The 18674-nt window shown below is 54.0% G+C and overlaps 1 protein-coding gene across 2 annotated transcripts in view; it reads right to left on the reverse strand.

The window, feature by feature from the left end:
• The window catches only part of ACAN (aggrecan), a 67134-nt gene that overhangs the window by 11656 nt on the left and 36804 nt on the right, over window positions 1-18674 (reverse strand). For both annotated transcript variants that reach the window (XM_042988090.1, XM_042988089.1), the window contains exons 7-12: window positions 17610-18011; window positions 15394-15568; window positions 14744-14871; window positions 13441-13734; window positions 11393-11602; window positions 4934-8935 (exon numbers count right to left, since the gene is read on the reverse strand). In XM_042988090.1, coding sequence (XP_042844024.1) covers window positions 4934-8935; window positions 11393-11602; window positions 13441-13734; window positions 14744-14871; window positions 15394-15568; window positions 17610-18011 — 5211 coding nt within the window. The remainder of the gene's footprint in view (window positions 1-4933; window positions 8936-11392; window positions 11603-13440; window positions 13735-14743; window positions 14872-15393; window positions 15569-17609; window positions 18012-18674) is intronic.

Below are 18674 nucleotides of genomic sequence, written 5' to 3' on the forward strand. Positions count from 1 at the left end.
CATAGATCGGAGTCTCAAGCCTACAAAACGGAGAATGGTGGTTAAGACCGAAAAGAGGCTGATTAAATTTTAAGTTCACGCCCTTCCAACCCCAGAGTTTAGAGAAATCCACCCGGCACCGGGGATGGCCGGGAAATTGGACGTGAGGTAGCATGTTCCTACCTTGGGTGTACACGTAGTTACACCCTGTAGTTAACACGTCTTTAAAAAGGATTTTTAAAAAATACCAATGCCAGAGACCCTCTTCAGACCAATGATCGCATCAGAGTAGCTCCAGGTGGGGCCCAGGTGCAGTGACTTTAAAAAAGCATCCAGGTGATTCCAAGGAGCAACAGGGTTTAAAACCTCAGAGCCAGAAAGCTCACCAAATGTCAGCAACATAGGTGGGGCGGATGCTGCTGCCTTTTTTTTTTTTTTTTTTTTAAAGTTTATTTACTTATTTTGAGAGAAAGAGAGAGTGTGATCAGGGGAAGAGGCAGAGAGAGAGGGAGAGAGAAAAATCCCAAGCAGGCCCTGCATTCAGTGCACAGCTTGACACAGGGTTCGATCTCACAAACCATGAGATCGTGACCTGAACCGAAGTCAAGAGTCGGACGCTTAACCGACTGAGTCACCCAGGTGGCCCTGCTGCTGCTTTTTAAGTGGATGGGAGTGGCATAGCCCTGCTTCTAATCGCTAAAGAATCTGAATAGTCATCAAGAGTACAGATGAATAATTTGTCAAGAACTTGTCTACGGCATGTTGATGAAACAAGCTGATGGCAACTGTCAGATACTTTCTTTTAAGGACGAAACACAGCCTCCAACCTCACTTATTAGGTGAAAGATGACCCTGAGTATTCAAACACTGCCACAGGAATAATGCTGTAGCTTGCTCCCTCTGGCGCCTGGAGAACACTGACCTATGGTCTTTCAACAGCCTGTGCTTCCCAGTCCCAGCACAGGACAACAGTGGGTCACCTGTGGAGATTAGCATGCTCCTCTGGCCTCTCGGAAGCATCCTCGACACCTGCTCTTTGGGATGATAAAGCTTTCCCTAACCAGCAGAGTAAGAGATGGGGAAGCAGAAGTAATTTTTTTTTTAATTTTTTTTTTTAACGTTTATTTATTTTTGAGACCGAGAGAGACAGAGCATGAACGGGGGAGGGTCAGAGAGAGAGGGAGACACAGAATCTGAAACAGGCTCCAGGCTCTGAGCAGTCAGCACAGAACCCGACGCGGGGCTCGAACTCACGGACCGCGAGATCGTGACCTGAGCCGAAGTCGGACCCTTAACCGACTGAGCCACCCAGGCGCCCCGGAAGTAATTTTTATTAATACTTTTTTGGGCCAGATGCTGTACTCAGGTATTCCTTATTCCTCAGTTTCTCAGCACTGACCGCACAGTGGAGTCACCTGGGTGGCCTTAACCCTCGCCCGTGCCAGATCTCACCGTTCCTGAGTTCCAGCCCTGCGTCGGGCTCTGCGCTGACAGCAAGAAGCCTACTTGGGATTCTCTCTCCTTTCTCTGCCCCTCCCCCCACCTAAATAAACATTAAAAACAATAAATAAAAGAAAACAACCCAGTGCCAAGGTCACAGGACCATTTCAATCAGAATCTGTGGGCGTGGGACCCCAGGCCTCAGAATTTTCTAAAGCTGAGAACCACTACCTTTGATTGACCCTATTACAAACGAGGTACTAAGGGCTTGGCTGTGGGTTTCTCACTGGCCAAGCCCCACTTCTAAAACCTCTCTCCATTCTGGTCGCCCTGAAGTTCATCTTCCGGCTCTTTAAGACCGGCAACTGATTATTATGTTCAAGAGGGAGCTTCCTATTTGGCTGAGCGTGTTAAACAAGTGAATGAAGACCCCTGTTCTGCATTTGACTCACTCAAAGGGGTGAGGGAAATTACTTGACCGCTCTGTGCTTCCGTTTCGAAGGGGGATAACTGCCAAGCTATCCACAGAGCTGTCTGGGAGGAAGTCGTGGGGAAGAAAGCCCTTTGGAAATGCACCCAGTCAGAGAAGGGCTGTCCTTCCAGCAGATCAGTTAGGGTCGACTGCCACCTACTTCTCATTTCGTGAGCCCTGCTGTGACTTCTGATCCCAGTGTCCCGTTTTTGCTTAGGGAAGGAGTTGCTAAGGATGGAGGGAGGTGTCAGAAGACACGAAAAGAGGGCGAGGGCGTTCTGGTCCTGGCGACTGTCCAGGAAGTCCTGCTGGGCTCCGAGTCTGCTCCTCTCCGACTCAGGCTGAGCTCCCTTAACACCTCACTCAAGACAGGCGGCCCTGCTGTCCTCCCCCCCGCACACCCGGAGGGAGGAAGTGCTTGCGCACCAGACATGATGTCCACCAGGGTTGCCACTCACAGGACAGACAGAGCCATTCCCACTGCTGACCGAGGAGTCAGAGCCCCACTAGCTGGAAAGCACACACACAGGGTCTCCCCAGGGTTCCTGCAGGGGCAGCCTCTCTCAGGACAGAGGCAGTGCCCTGCCCTCCCATCGAGGTGGATGACGAGGGACGTGACTCTAGCCCCTGAGGTGACTGTGGCCCTGTGACATACTGCCTCCTAGGTGGCAGGGCCAGGACCGTCCTAGGAGAGTCCACCCCTCTGGCCACAGAGGCCCCCAGTGCTCTTAGTCACGGCCTTGACACTTGGCCAGAGGCTGACCCAAGTGGAGAAAAGAGTGAATTCATAGTCAACCTAGTGCCTGTTTATATAGAATATTTCCTGTGTATGCTGTGTATATACAGCATATTTGTATTACGTGAGCCTATATTAGGAGGTATTTACATATATGTCAATATATACAAACACAAAAATCTTTCCTTGTGCACGATGTAATGGCTACTGGATGATAGGTGTCCAGCCCTATTTGTTTAGTAGTATTTGCTTCCCCCCAGGACTCATGGCTCTGATTTTGCACATGTCCTAGGAAAGACCCCGGGACAGAGGCTGGGGTAAGGGCGTGGGGGCAGTGCGGAGACCCAACCCAAGAGAATGAGCTTGGAGGTAACTGGGCATCTCTTCCCTTCCGGGTGGCGATCTGACAAGATGGAGTGTTCTCATGGCCACAGACCTCCAAGTGTTCAGGGAACACAGGTAGATTCTCACCATCTCGTTCGGGGCGCCACCTCCAGTCAGAGGACTCCCCAGGCTCCTCACCTGTCCCACAAGCTGCTTCACCCATGGCTAAGGACAGAGGGCCCCAGGGTGGTGGGTGCCCAGGGGCAGGGGGCTGCCAGGTCACGGCCGACTTGCCACCGTGAACCCTGGAGCTGGGGGTGACAAGTAAGTACTGCCTGCCGTTTCCCTCAGGGCAAGAAGGGGACCTGAACCCCGCCCAGGGCCAGGCATGGAGGGGTCTGCAGCGCTTTCCCAAGGAGGGTGGCTCGGCCCGATGCAAGACAGCCCTCTCGGAGGCATGACCTGCTCTTTCCCGTCTACATCCTCGCTCCACACTTCTCGGAAGTGATGTTTTCCCTTCAAAATTCAAGCATATGTTGTGTTTGACTCATAAAACAATCTTTGGCTTGGGGCGCCTGGGTGGCTCAGTCAGTTAAGCATCTGACTTTGGCTCAGGTCATGATCTCACGGTCCATGAGTTCGAGCCTCGTGTCGGGCTCTGAGCTGGGAGCCTGGAGCCTGCTTCGGATTCTGTGTCTCCCTCTCTCTCTGCCTCTCCCCCGCTCATGCCCTGTCTGTCTCTCTCTCAAAATAAACATTAAAAAAATTTAAAAACAATCTTTGGCTTAACAAAAAGATGAACTACCTTTTAGTTTATCTCCTAAACTCCACGTAGAGTAGAATGTTTACCCTGTGGCTTCCACACTGACCCGTCACTGCATACCTCTCCTCTCGGGTCTGAGAAGCCCGAGCCTCCGCTGGCCTCGGTTGCCTCCTCTGACCTGTGGCCCCTTCTAGGGACGAAGGAGTCGCCCTCCTGCCCCTGCCTGCACCCCCACGACCGATGAGGGTCTTACCTATGTTGCAGTTCTTGCCGGTGGGGCCAGGGGGGTACAGGCCTGTGATGTGTCCCTCTGTCTCTGGCAGATTGCACTACCACAGGGCTCCTTGGCACAGGACCTGGCAGGGGCTGCGGCTCTCAGGGAGACGCTGAGCGTCAAGAACACAGCGGCCTGGGGTTGTGACCTCAAGGTCGGGGCACAAGGACCCCTGGAGCCCATAAGGCTGCTTTGGGTCAGCATGTTTTTGGGGTCTCTGTCCTTCTTGGGCACCTGGCCCTAGCATCCTGGGGGAGGGGGTGGGGCTCTTTGACTGGGAAAGGTCTCTCGGCCCAGAGGGAAGGGCAAGGGATCCCAAGGCAAAAAGCAGGGGAAAATCATCGGCTTCCAGTGCCTGGTGCCCGGGCTGCGTCGAGGTGAGACCATCACCATTGTACAGAGAAGTCACCTGTACTGGGGTGGGGACTAAATGACACTTTAGGACAGCCAAGATGACACTTCATACTTTCCTAAATTGTGCAGGTCTTATCCCTACACGAAATAAATATCTGGGCATAGATGTCATCAGATTCGTTCTCTCCTCTCACGAAGAAAGAGAAACTCCACGGGGAAAGGGCGCGAGTAGAATTTCTAGCATCGTGTAAACAGTCATCCTCCTCTCTCCCTCTGCCAAGTACAGATAGTCGAATTCACATATCAATGTTCTTGTGATGTAACTCCACTGTAACAGTAACAACCACTAATCACTAAGTGTGTGCCATGTGAGAAGCAGGACGCTAAGTGCTTGCTCGGTATATATTTATATCCTGTTTAATAGTCCCTGGTACTATTCCCATTTTACAGGGGAGGCTCAGAGAGGTTAAGAAACTTACCTGAGGCTGCACAGCTAATCTGTAGTGAAGCTTGAATTTACACTGCCTCCTACTATGCTACAGCCTGAACTCCTCGAACACATTTAAGGAAAAAAAAAAATCCCAACAATACCTGCAACGGTTGCCGCGGATTCATCTGTCCCTCCTGGAGGAGTTGGGATGGAAGCATCTGTGGGGAAGGTGGCTGTTTCGGCTGTTTGGGTCTCTTCTCCTGAGTGCAAGGGGCTTGAGGACTCGATTTCTAGGTGTGCCTCTGCAGGGCTCTGGGTCTGCTGGGTCCATTCAGACTCTGGGACGCTAGTGCCGATGACCACGTCCAGCCCTGACGTGTGACCAGACAGGTCTCCGCCGATTTCAGTCCTGTCTCCAGAAGCCATCGGAGTGGCCGAAGCCCAGCCCGATGCCTCTGTGCCCACATCGTGGGTGGTGGCTGGCTCCTCCCGCGCTTCCGGGGTGGCCGAGCCCTCCCCGGGGCCTTCCGGAAAGGCTGAGGTGCTGCCGGTCACCGCCAGGCCTGAGCCTCCCTCCACATCAGCGTCGGGGAAGGTGGAGGTGGTTTCACCTACATCAGGGGACCCGGAAGCCCCTCCGCTCGCCTCAGGGGCAGCAGACGCCCCCGCTCCAGCCTCAGGAAAGGCAGGTGTCTCGCTGCTGGATTCCGGGACCGATCCTACCCCAGACCCGGGGAACGTTGGGGTGGCTCCACTCATTTCCCCAGACGCAGAGGCTTCTCCACTGGACTCGAAAAGCCGGGGTGTGTGTGTCACAGGGGGTCTTTGTGCAAGTTCCTGGGACACAGTTGGTTCAGTGACACCCTCCACGAACTCAGAAGTGATTAAAGTGACTTCTGGAAGTCCTGAGGCCTCTCCACTGGTGCCCGTGGCCGCAGAAGATTCGCCACTTACATCCACAGTGCCAGAAAAGTCCCCACTAAAATACGGAGTACTTGATGGCTCCCCACCGGGCTCCACCAGCCCGGACTGCGGCCCGCTCAGGTCCAAAAATCCCGAATGGTCTCCAGACACGTCTGGTGCTCCAGAATGGGCACCACTGAGTTCCACAATGCCCGAAGGCCCTTCTCCTGCTTCTTGGGCTGTTGGAGCCTGGGTTACAGATTCCACCAAAGTCCTGTCTACAAGAGAGACAGTGGGGAAACCGGAAGCAAGTCCACTGCCGTCATATGCTCCTGAGGGCAGGCTGCTCCCGATCTCTGCCCCGGAGGATTCTCCACTGACCTCAGCTACTGCACTTGGCAGGCCACTGAATTCTGGAGGCGGGGAGGTAAACCCGCCGGAGTCAACTGCTCCAGAAGACCGTCCACTGACATCCATGATCCCAGATGTGCCTGACAGACCTGCCTCCCCGGAAGGGAGTCCACTGAGTTCCACAGACCCCAAGCCTTCTTCTTTAAATGTAGTTGGGGTCACTTCGACCAAACTGGTGTCCACAAACGTAATGCCAGAAGATTCACCGCTGCCACTCACGGCACTGGGAACCAGGTCAGGGATTCCAGAGGTCGTGCCACTGACACCAGGGACCCCAGATGTTTCCCCACTCAGGTCGGTTATGCCAAATGGTTGACCACTGCCAGAAAGAACTCCAGAAGCTTCTCCACTGACATCTGGTTGGCCGGAGACCAGTCCACTGAGCTCAGTCACTGCAGATGTTTCCCCAGAAAACCCTGATGCCTGCCCACTGACTTCAAAAAGCCCAGATGTTCCCCCGCTGATGTCAGGAAATCCTGACGGCTGTCCACGGACACCAAAGAATCCGGATGTTTCCCCACTGATGTCAGGAGACCCAGAGGCTTGGCCACTGAGTTCAGCTCCTGACGGGAGTCCGCTAACTGCCCCGCTAATGTCCAACTCGCTGGAGGGCAGCCCAGATGTTTCTCCGGCACCACTAATGCCAATAGTCCCCCTCCCTTCCAGTTCACTTGCAGCGGTGGTTGTGACCACTTCCACCAATGTAGTATCCACTAGGGAGACGGTTGGGAATCCAGAGGGAAGTCCACTAAAGTCAGGTAGGCCAGAGGATGGGCCACTTCCAAGGTCCACCCCAGAATACTCACCACTAAATCCAGATGGAAGGCCACTTGCTTCTGGAGCTTGCCCACTTCCTAGAGTTCCAGAAGGTATTCTGCCTAAGTCCAAGTCTCCGGAAGCTGACCCAATCAAGTCTTCTTTCCCAGAAGGCAACCCACTGAGTTCCTCAGCTCCAGAAGCAGAGGTCTCCAGACCCTCCCCTCCAGAATAAAATTCACTGAGGTCCCCTACTCCAGAAGCAGAAGTCTCTGGATGACCCTCTACTCCAGAAGGCAGCCCGCTGAGGTCCCCTACTCCAGAGGCAGAGGTCTCTAGACCTTCTCTTCCAGAAGGAAGTCCACTGAGGTCCCCTATTCCAGAGGCAGAGACTTCTGGACCTTCTCCAGAAGGCAGCCCGCTGAGGACCTCTACTCCAGAGGCAGAGACTTCTGGACCTTCTCCAGAAGGCAGCCCGCTGAGGACCTCTACTCCAGAGGCAGAGACTTCTGGACCTTCTCCAGAAGGCAGCCCGCTGAGGACCTCTACCCCAGAGGCAGAGACTTCTGGACCTTCTCCAGAAGGCAGCCCGCTGAGGACCTCTACCCCAGAGGCAGAGACTTCTGGACCTTCTCCAGAAGGCAGCCCGCTGAGGACCTCTACCCCAGAGGCAGAGACTTCTGGACCTTCTCCAGAAGGCAGCCCGCTGAGGACCTCTACTCCAGAGGCAGAGACTTCTGGACCTTCTGCAGAAGGCAGCCCGCTGAGGACCTCTACTCCAGAGGCAGAGACTTCTGGACCTTCTCCAGAAGGCAGCCCGCTGAGGACCTCTACCCCAGAGGCAGAGACTTCTGGACCTTCTCCAGAAGGCAGCCCGCTGAGGACCTCTACTCCAGAGGCAGAGACTTCTGGACCTTCTGCAGAAGGCAGCCCGCTGAGGACCTCTACTCCAGAGGCAGAGACTTCTGGACCTTCTCCAGATGGCAGCCCGCTGAGGACCTCTACTCCAGAGGCAGAGACTTCTGGACCTTCTGCAGAAGGCAGCCCGCTGAGGTCCCCTACTCCAGAGGCAGAGACTTCTGGACCTTCTGCAGAAGGCAGCCCGCTGAGGTCCCCTACTCCAGAGACAGAGACTTCTGGACCTTCTGCAGAAGGCAGCCCGCTGAGGACCTCTACTCCAGAGGCAGAGACTTCTGGACCTTCTCCAGAAGGCAGCCCGCTGAGGACCTCTACTCCAGAGGCAGAGACTTCTGGACCTTCTCCAGAAGGCAGCCCGCTGAGGTCCCCTACTCCAGAGACAGAGACTTCTGGACCTTCTGCAGAAGGCAGCCCGCTGAGGACCTCTACTCCAGAGGCAGAGACTTCTGGACCTTCTGCAGATGGCAGTCCGCTGAGGTCCCCTACTCCAGAGACAGAGACTTCTGGACCTTCTGCAGAAGGCAGCCCGCTGAGGACCTCTACTCCAGAGGCAGAGACTTCTGGACCTTCTGCAGATGGCAGTCCGCTGAGGTCCCCTACTCCAGAGGCAGAGACTTCTGGACCTTCTCCAGAAGGCAGCCCGCTGAGGACCTCTACTCCAGAGGCAGAGACTTCTGGGCCTTCTGCAGAAGGCAGCCCGCTGAGGTCCCCTACTCCAGAGGCAGAGGTCTCCAGGCCCTCACCTTCAACTTTAGGAATGCTGGGCCCTGTAATTCTATCTTCATCCCCGGAGGCCAGTCCACTTTCCACAGGCAGGCCTGAGCCCACTGCAGAGGTGAGACCACTGGAGTCAAGATCTCCAGAGGGCAGACCACTTGAAATTTCCCCTGAGGGCTGTCCACTGGAGTCCAGACGTCCTGAAACTTCTCCACTGCCTGTGAAGTCACCACTGACTTCGGGTACCCCGGATGCCTCCCCAGAGCCTGGCAGCTCAGTCCCACTGGGCACTGGGGGGGCAAGTGTGGATGGCTCCTCCCAGGGGAAGGGCTCCTCCGAGGGGCCTGGCTCCTCCGAGGGGGACGGCTCCTCCGAGGCTGAGGGCACTTCCGTTCCAGAAGGGCCTTCTGTGCTCTCCTCTGTTGCTGCACTGGTGGGAGGCCACGTTGGAGGGATCCCTGGAAGAAAGGAAGAAGAAAGATGAGGTGTGGATTTAGTAACCCTGCCCTATTTAAGCTCACTCGTTCCTTCCACAGCAAAATGTTGCTTGAGAGGTGTGTTTAGACATTTTCTAGTGGAGCCTTGCTCAGTGTCTGGGGAAGGCAAGGAAGGAGGGGACCAGGAAGCGCCCCACCTGGCCGCTGTGCTCTGTGAGGCTCCAGGGGATGCCATCCCCATGGAAGTAGGGGCCTGGCTCCCATGAAAAGTAATCAAGGGCACCTCTCAGGCACCTCCATACTTGGATCTTTTATCTAAATCCACGATTTGCAAAGTGTGGTCTCTGAACCAGCAACACCAGCATTGTCTGGGAGCTTGATAGAAAAGCAGATTCTCAGATCTCACCCCAGTCCCACTGGTTCAGGGAGACTGGGGTGGGGGCGGCATGTTGTCTTTTTTTTTTTTTTTAATGTTTATTTATTTCTTTTGAGAGAGAGAGAGTGCGAGTGGGGAAGAGGGGCAGAGGGAGGGAGGGAGAGGAAGAGGAAGAGGAAGAGAGAGAGACAGAGAGAGAGAGAGAGAGAGAGAAAGAGAGAACCCTAAGCAGGCTCCACACTCAGTACAGAGCCCAACACAGGGCTCGATCTCAGGAACCATGAGATCATGGCCTGAGCAAAAATCAAGAGTTGGATACTTAACCGACTGAGCCACCCAGGCACCCCAGCTTGTTGTCTTTTTTTTTAATATTTATTTATTTTGGGGAGAGCACAAGCAGAGAAGGGGCAGAGGGAAGGGGACAGAGGATCTGAACTGGGCTCTATGCTGACCGGTTGACAGCAGAGAGCCTGATACGGGGCTCGAACTCACGAACGGTGAGATCATAACCTGAGCCGAAGTTGGACGCTCAACCCACTGAGCCACCCAGGTGCCCCAGCATGTTATCTTTTAGTAAGCTCCCCCACCCCCGAACCCTGACAACACTGATGACCCCTCAAGTTTGAGAATCATTCATCCAAACCATCCCTTCAAGGCAGGGGAGGCCAGCTGGTGTTGTTTGCAAAAATACATCAAGTACATCAACTTTTTCAATTCTGAGAGTGCTATTACAGAGGATTTGGAAAACAGAGGAAAGAAGCCCCATCACGCTAAATAATCATGATGGCATTCTTTTTTTTTTCCATGTTGTTTCCTTGGGCATTTAAAAACAACCTAGCTGGGATTGGACCTCGCATGTTCCTTTGGGCTCATTTCTTAGGTAGAGAGCCTGAGCACAGCGGGTGCTATCCCTCCAGGCAGAATCTTGGCGGTGGGTAGGGGGTTCAGGACAGCAGTCGTGGCATTCAAGAGGACTTCCCGTGGAAACTCCCACTAGCTGCTGCCAGGATCCTGTGCCAAGCCACACACTCAAGCCAGAGAGGACTCAGTTATTTTTGTCCTGGTGAAGGGGGAGGTAAGGAAAGGGTCACAGGCGGGTGTGGCTGCTGGGTGAGGTCTCTGGGCCAGGATCCCACCTGCTCCACTGATGCACCCTCACCTTCTGGCATGGAGGGAGGCCAGGCTTTGTGTTTCCAGCAGCCAGAGGAGCGCCGAGAACGGCTGAATTGCTGGGGAACAGTGCACTGAGTGACTAGATGAGGAACTGGGAAGCTCTGATGGACTCGTTCCTTCAAATGAACGTGCCCCTGGGTGAGGTGACTCTACTGAGCACACACACATTACTGTGCATTTAATTCAGCCTTACGCGGGGATGCCTGGATGGTTCAGCCGGTTAAGCGTCCGACTCTTGATTTCAGCTCAGGTCACGATCTCACGGTTCATGAGTTCGAGCCCCACATGGGGCTCTGTGCTAACAGTGCAGAGCCTGCTTGGGATTTTCTCTCTCTCCCTCTCTCTCTGCCCCTCCCCTGCTGGTACTCTCTCTCTCTCTCAAAATATAAATATGTAAGTAAATATTAGCATATCCAATGGCCCTGAGAAGGTCTGCAGTGAGGAAACCTGTTAATCTTTCTGTAAGCCAGCATTTCCCTTATGGCCACAAAACACTTTTTCCAACAGGGTGAGGGGCCTAGAAGCTTTCACCCATCGAGTCCCATCTGATTTTATCAGGACAGATGGGGCTCAGGAAGTTCTGGCTGGGGATGCCTGGACCAGAAGAGACACATAGAAGGAGGAACAAAGCAAGGAGACAGGTCACGGTCACACTTTCAACTACCCCTCTGGGTCCTCACCCCTCTATTAGAGATCCTCCCACAAGAGAGTTTTTAAAAGGCTGGAAGGTAGGGGTGCAAATGCAGGAAGACAGAGTGAGAGGTGCTTTATGAACAAGGCTGCCCCTTTCTTCTCTTGACCGTTGTCCTAGAGGCCAGTTGCGGGGGCTGACGTTGCCCAGAGCAGCACATTCAGCTAGTGTGACACAGAGGGGACACAGAGCACATGTCCCACCCTAGGACACACCCCAGAGCCCTAGCCACACAGACCTGGTGATGGGGAAGTGCCTACTGGGGTGTAGGCCAGTTCCCATTCCGTCTGGTTTTCTGGCTCAGTGGTGAATTCTGGGCTTGTCGTGGTCTCCTCTCCGGAGGGGACAGCAGCCACACCAGGCACCACCTGGGTAGTGATCCATTCCTCCACAGAGGGCGTGGCTGTGCCACCCTCTTCTTCTCCTGGAGAGGGCGCTGCTGAGACACCTAAAGAGATGAGGGTGGTGAGAATTCCTTCCTACCAGTGACCCATCCCAGGTTGGCCCTTCTCAAAGGGGGCTAGAAGATTCCGAGAGGGGCCAGGCTGGTGCAAAAACCTTGCTAGACCTCGACAGTCCCCCCTCCTCCAAACGCAGTGAGATGGCTTCTGTCTTCCTCAATAAGAGCTGTCTGCATCAATTACACAATTTCGATACGCACACACCATCAGCACACACATTATTTCAGGGCGGTCTGGGACATCTCTTCTGCAGAATCTATTATACATGCCAGGCATTGTTTAAAGGTGTTATGTATATAAAATCATTTTATCCCACAACAGCCTTATGAGATAGGTACTATATCATTTACAGCTAGGGAAACTGAGGCACAGAGTTAAATGACTTGCCCAGGGTCAGTGGCTTATAAGAGGCAGATCTAATCTTTGAAGGAAAGCATCTGGCACCAGCCCCCGCTCTCACCTACGGCATGACGCTGCCTTTCCTGGGGACAGAAATTATGGGTCAAAAATAGGAGGCTGTGATTTAAAATCCATAAAGTCACCCCAGCACTGGAGGGTGAAGGAGGGACTTATTGACTGGGGGTAACTGTTTTGGTTTGGGGGAAACCGGAGGTGGGCTTGGTCGGGAAAGAGGCCAAAACCTCTTGGCAGTTACAGAAAAGGCCGAGTTCACGGAAGGTCGGGGACTGTGCACGGGGGGTGCATGGGTAAACATTTACAGGGAGACTAACTGGTGCGGCTTCTGCTGCCCGGGGGCTCCGACAGCGGTACTGGCACAAGAGCCTCGACACATCATCCTCTGGGAGGGGTTTGGCTTTCGTGAGGCTGGTGGTGCAGGGCTGAGCTTTCTCTGAGCTGGGTTTTAAAAGGTGACCCTGGAAGTCTGAGAAACTTGGCAAAGCTCAGGTCTTATTTTTCATTAACTTTGTTTTGTAATAATTCTACATTCACAGGAAGCTACAAAGACACTCAGCTTTGATGCATCATATATAAAACACGGCTCAAGCTGCGACTACAATCTAGGTTCCAGTCAGTGCTTTCAGACCCGCCGATCTCATCCCTTCAGAGCCCCGCCCTAAGCCTTGGCCACGCCCTAGCCACGCCCTAGCCACACCCCCTGGGCCGTTTGATGACAGAATTCTCGGAACTCCCGCTAGTAAAGTGGTTTGATCCGCACTGGGTCCTCAGCACAGGTCAATTAAAAATCTGAGTTTCTGGTGTTTAGTGAAGCGTAATAGAACACTTGGACTCAACTCCTCACAAAAATATCTGGAAGCAGGAGAAACCTTGGCAAGGGTTGCAAATTAAAACGGTATATATATGTGTGCATGTGTATATGGGTGTTATTTACAACAGTAAAGCTAACATTTGCTGAGAATTTACTATGTCCCAAGCACAATGCCAAGTGTTTTGTGTGCACTATCCCAGTTTATCGGTACAGCAACCCTTTCAGGTAGGAACTATTACATCACTATATTATAGATGAAACAGAGGAACAGAGAGGTTAAGTGACTTGCCCAGGGTCACACAGCTATTACGCAGAAGAACTGTAATCAAAATTCAGGTCAACCTGATTTTAGAGCCCAAGCTTTCACTTGCCTCTCTCTGCCTGTCTTGGAGGAACTTGAGAAGGATGTACATGCCTTGGGGTCAACGCTCAAGATCATGCTAGCTCCGGAGCTGGCCCTGCCCAAGAGGGACTGACTTTTCCCTCCTTGCTCTGATGGATGGGGATAGCGGGCAGGAGTGAAGGTGTGAAGGGGTGAAGCCAGAGGAGTCACCCCCAGGCAGAAGGGAGGCTGGAGGAGAGGTGAGGAACACGTACCTCGGAAGCAGAAGGCATGATGCCGGGACAGTGGGTCTGGGAGGCCTGTCTGGTTGGGGTAAAGGTAGACCGTTCTCACGCCTGGCTTGTCTCCGCCACAGGAGGGCCTCGGGGTGACGATGGGGTAGCGGAGGCTGCCGTCGGACAGCCAGCCAGCATAGCACTTGTCCAGGCCCTGGCTCCAGGCGGCGTAGAGCTGGCCCGTGGAGGCCAGTGTGGCGTTGTGGGATTCACAGAATGCCAGGGCCTCCTCAAAGGTGAACTGCTCCGGGCGTGTGACAAAGAACACCTCCCCTGGGGGCAGAGGCAGGTGCAGGTGTGACCCTCATGTCCACAGCCAGAGCAGTCTCAGCTCACCCAGGGGCCGGGGCAAGAGAATTGAAGCCAGTTGGTCACTCTACATGGAAACAGCCTCCCTCCTTCTCTGTTTTCTAGACTGCCCCGTCACACTTGGGCACCCCCCTCCTCTGCTAAGAGAGGCGTTCCCTTGGGCACCTTCCCTCCGACCCCCCTGTGCTCCCTACACCACAGCACTTAAGCATGGAGCACCCGAATGCTGTGGACCTGCAACCCCCACCCCCACCCTGGGGGCTCCTCGAGGGGAGGGGTGGGTCCTGTAGCCACTCTTGGGGTTTCGGTCCCCACACCCAGAACTGTACCCAGCTGCTTGTCTGAATTGGGGGGAGGAGGTTCACATTTAGGAGTAGGAGGCCCTACTGTACCGGGCCCTTCTCATACACATCTCATTTAATACTCACAGAAATCTCTGATATAAGGCACGATCAGCCCTATTTTATAGATGAGGAAACCGAGGCCCACAGAGGTTAAGTAACCTGCCCCAGGTCCCCAAAACAGGTGAGTGGCTATACCAAAATCTTTCTAGAATAATGCCAGCATTTCCAAAATTGGGTTCTATGGGATAGTAATTTGATGATTATAATTGAAACGAAAAGACGTGAAACGCAACAAAATAAAATGTCTGTGGTTGACTAAGCTTGGGCACTTGGCTAAGCACAGTTAAAGAGGTTTTTCTATTGCAGGACTTCTCAGAGGCTTTCATTTGTTCCAGGGCACTGAGATTCTCCAAGAGGCAGATGGTGGAGACCTCGCCTGCAATCCTGGGGGACCCATATGAACCATTCCAGAGGGAGAGAGGGAGCTTGGCCCGAGAGAGGGGCTGGGCCGGCCTTTCTGCCCCTGGGTGGGAAGAGAGCCGGGGGGATGGTAATTCCCCCTCCTCTTTGTGTCTCCCCATCAGCCCCCTGCCTGGCTGGGGCCCCAAATGCGAGAATGTGGCTTGTACCCTCGAGCCTGTCCACGTAGCAGTAGACATCATAGGTTTCTGACGGTGGCCGGACGCCGTAGGTCCTGACTCCCGGGCTGCTGTCTTTATCACCCACACATGGGGTTCGTGGGCTCACGATGGGGTATCTGCAAAGGAGGGCAGGAGGGGCACCTGAAAGCCTATTCCAGGGGCCGGGAGAGGCAGGGCCCGGGGTGAGGCTGGCAGGCCTCTTGGGACTCTGGCAGGGTGCATCTTCAGTGACAGCAGTCCCCTTATGTGGCAAGCTCCCCGTGTGGCTGAGGAAAGGGTCTGGAGGCCCCTGGGGGGATTCCTGGCTTCAGAAGAGAGCCGGTTGTATAGAAGGGCATTGGGTCAAGCTGGAGAGGACCCGGGCGGGGGGGCCTTGAGGAGAGATTCTCCCTCCCTGTTCCTTGGGGGTAAATGACCAAGGACTTAATGTCACCTGGGGCCCTTTGCCACCGACTCAGGATAATATGGCTTGGTTCTGGGGGAGAAATTAGGGGAGCAGCCATGGAGTCATGAATTCGTTCATTATTGCACAGTGTATTGGGTGCCCACTGTGCACTGGGTGCCGTGACAGGTTCTGGCTCCCCAAGCCCGACCCCTCACGGTTCTGGGCTGGAAGCGGGGCTGGGCTCATCCCTCACCTGACAGTCTGGTCTTGCAGCCAGCCAGCATCACACTGCTCGTAGCCTGCTTCATAGGCGGCCTGGAGCTGCTCCGGGGAGGCGATCACTGCCCCGGTACGCAGGCAGGCCTGCTGAGCTTCCTCAAACGTCAGGGCGTAGCGGGCAGAGCCTGGCCGGTAGTGGAACACAACCCCTGGGTGGGGAGGGGAGGGAGAGAAGGAGAGACGAGGTAGGCTCAGGGCAGGGACTGGATACCAGCATGCCGGTGCCCATGGGGCAGGTCCTCATGGCTTTGAGGGCGTGGAGGGAGCTCTGGCTCCTTGAGGAGTGACTTCCCTTCACCCCCTCCTTCCTTTCCTGCTTCTGATCCTCTTCTCAACCAAGCTGGTTCCCTCCGCTTGTTCAAGCTGCTCCTGAACTCCATCTCCCTGAGAAAGCCTTTGATGACTCTTCTGCCCTGGGTGTCCCCAACCTTCCTCTTTGGGCCCCTCACTCCCAGACTGCTCATTTGTCCCTTTACCCTTTAAAACAAACGCATTTTTTTCTCATGACAAAAAGAATACACGTTCATTACAGAACATTCGGAAAATACAGAAAAGGCTAAGGAATACACCAACCGTTAGCATTTCTTCCACTTGGCCCAGGGGCCAGGGGGTGGGCGGCCTCTCTGAAAGTGGCTGTGAGAGTTTTTGTGGGTGTGCACCGGGCACATTCTGGGGAGTGTCCTCATGGCTTTGGCCAGGTGCCCAAAGGGGCCCTGTCTTTGAGCCCCCCATTTACTCAGCCTTTCCTGTTGTATCCAGCCGCACACACACTTCCCTGGGTGATCGGCCAGGTTATATCACAGCTGCAAATCCCACATCCTCTGTCCTGTGGCAGGTGCCCATCCGTCCATTGGCGCCTTCTCACATGGTGGCCAGTGGGGCTCTTCCCAGTCCCGGGCCAACCCTCAGACCCGGCCATTGTTGGCGTTACCCCCCGGAACTTCCAAACAATTTCTCCTTCCCAACGTATTGTATTTCTCTGGGCAATTCAGGCTGAAATCCTGCTTGGTGGCATCATGTGTGTGATGGTGGAAGACAGTGACTATTTGCTCTTCCCCCAGGAGGGGACACCACCAAGGCCCTTAGGAAAGCCACCCCAGAATGTCCTTCTGGTTCTTGGATTGGAGTATGGGGAACAGCTGAGCTCTATGTGACATGACATCCAAAGTCTCCAGACATTCCTTAAACACCTGGAACACCATCATCCTAGATCAGGGGTTGGCCGACATTTTCTGGAAAGGGCCAGACAGGACACATTTCACTCTTCATGTGAAGAATGGTTTCTGTCACAACTACTCAACTCTGCCATGACAGTCCTAAATTAGCCACAGACATCACGTGGACAAACAGGTGTGGCTTTGGTCCAATCAAAAGTTATTTGTGGACATTAAATCTTGAATGCTATATAATTTTCGTTATACATCACAGAATATTAGAATATTATTCTTATTTTGACTTTGTGCCCCGACTATCTAAAACTGTAAAACTATCCTTAGTTTGTGGGCCTTAAAAAAATAGGTGGTGGGGCACCTGGGTGGCTCAGTTGGTTAAGTGTCTGACTTCGGCTCAGGTCATGATCTCCCGGTCTGGGAGTTCGAGCCCTGCATCAGGCTCTGTGCTGACAGCTCAGAGCCTGGAGCCTGCTTTGGATTCTGTGTCTCCCTCTCTCTCTGCCCCTCCCCTGCTCTCTCTCTCTCTCTCTAAGTAATAAAATAAAAAAACATTGAAAAAAATTTAAAAACAGGTGGCAAGCTGGATTTGGCCGCCGGAACTTGGTTTGCTGACCCCTGTCCTGGAAGGCCAGTGCTGTGAGAAGCCCTGGGGTCACCTTTGTAGAAGTTCTCAAGTGGCTCTGTTCTTTGGGGGTGTCTGATGGGGCAAGAAGGACCCCTGGACAAAAGAGGCCCAGTTCTTTATTCGATTTCACCTAGACCCATGTGGCATCTTTACCTGCTTGACACATAGTCTGGTTTCTACCTATAACTTCATTCGAAGGAAATGCTCTGTGGCAAAAAAGCATGGAGGTCACCGCTCTGGCCCATCCCCCTTTTTTACAAACAAGGAGAACCGAGTCTGACAGGAGAAAGCCTCGGCCCAGGTCTCAAGTTAAGCTGAAGGTACATCCCTAAGGCCAAGTTCTTTCCACCTGCCCCTAGCCCCCACGCGGCCCCCTGAGGGGCGGGCACTTACCCCCTGGCAATCGTGGCCGCCCGGGAACCTCGGTGGCGCCTGGGACTGCGGTCACCTGCACGACATGGTCCTCGCTGGTGAAGGCGGTGAAGGCCAGGCCAGGCGTGGACTCCTCGGGGACACCCCAGGGCCTGGTGGCCTCTCCAGTCCTGTTCTCAGCCTCAGGGAAGGCAGTGGTCCCTACTTCGGGGACAAACGTGAAGGGCTCCTCGGGCTCCGGGATAGTGGGGGAGACGTCAAAGATGGGTTTCACAGTAAGGATCACGTTGCCTCGGGCTTCACCCTCGGTGACGTTTCGGGGCAGAGGCAGCTCCACATCAGGCCAGGTCACTGTCTGGATGGTGATGTCCTCCACACCACCCACCCCGAAGAAGTTTTCTGGGATGTCCACAAAGTCTTCACCTGGGGCAGGGGGAAAGACCGGCTTTAGGGGCTCAGCCTGGGGCTGGCTTGAGGGAGACGCCTCGGATCCACCGGCTTCCCCCACCAGGGGAGGAAAACTCACGGTGCCTCGGCACCTTGCCGGACCCTTTGCAGGCGGCTTCAACTCTGCACGCGCTCATTCTAGGAGGCCTTTCCATGTTGCAAAAGAACGCGACATCATCATAGCACGAGATATTGACCAAGCAGCTCACCGCTCAGAAAACCAGTCCAGCTCCAGGATCCGTTCTTGATCAACACCCATTGCCTCCTTACCTATCGTCCAGGTGCCTTGTTGACCATCTGACGTTGTAACTAGCCAATAGGACGTTGTAAATCAGTTACAAGGTGGAACTGGAAAACCTTGCCAAAGATGTGGGAGCTCACGAAACGGATAAAAGTGACATAAGGCACCTGCGTGTCTCTGTCGTGAGCAAACGAGGGTCTGGCAGAAACGACCAGCCCATAATTTAAGAAAGATGAAATCCACAAGGGTGCTACCACTTTGAAAAAGCTGCTAAGGATACTGAACGGTTAAGAGAGGCTTTGGGGGAAATCCTCATTACTTTTGCAAAAATACCCATCTTCACGTAAGACCAGCTATGACGGTCAAACGTGAAGTGAGCTATGCCATCGCACCGTCAT

The sequence above is a fragment of the Panthera tigris genome, chromosome B3, assembly GCF_018350195.1.
Source record: "Panthera tigris isolate Pti1 chromosome B3, P.tigris_Pti1_mat1.1, whole genome shotgun sequence".
Classification (NCBI taxonomy): Eukaryota; Metazoa; Chordata; class Mammalia; order Carnivora; family Felidae; genus Panthera; species Panthera tigris.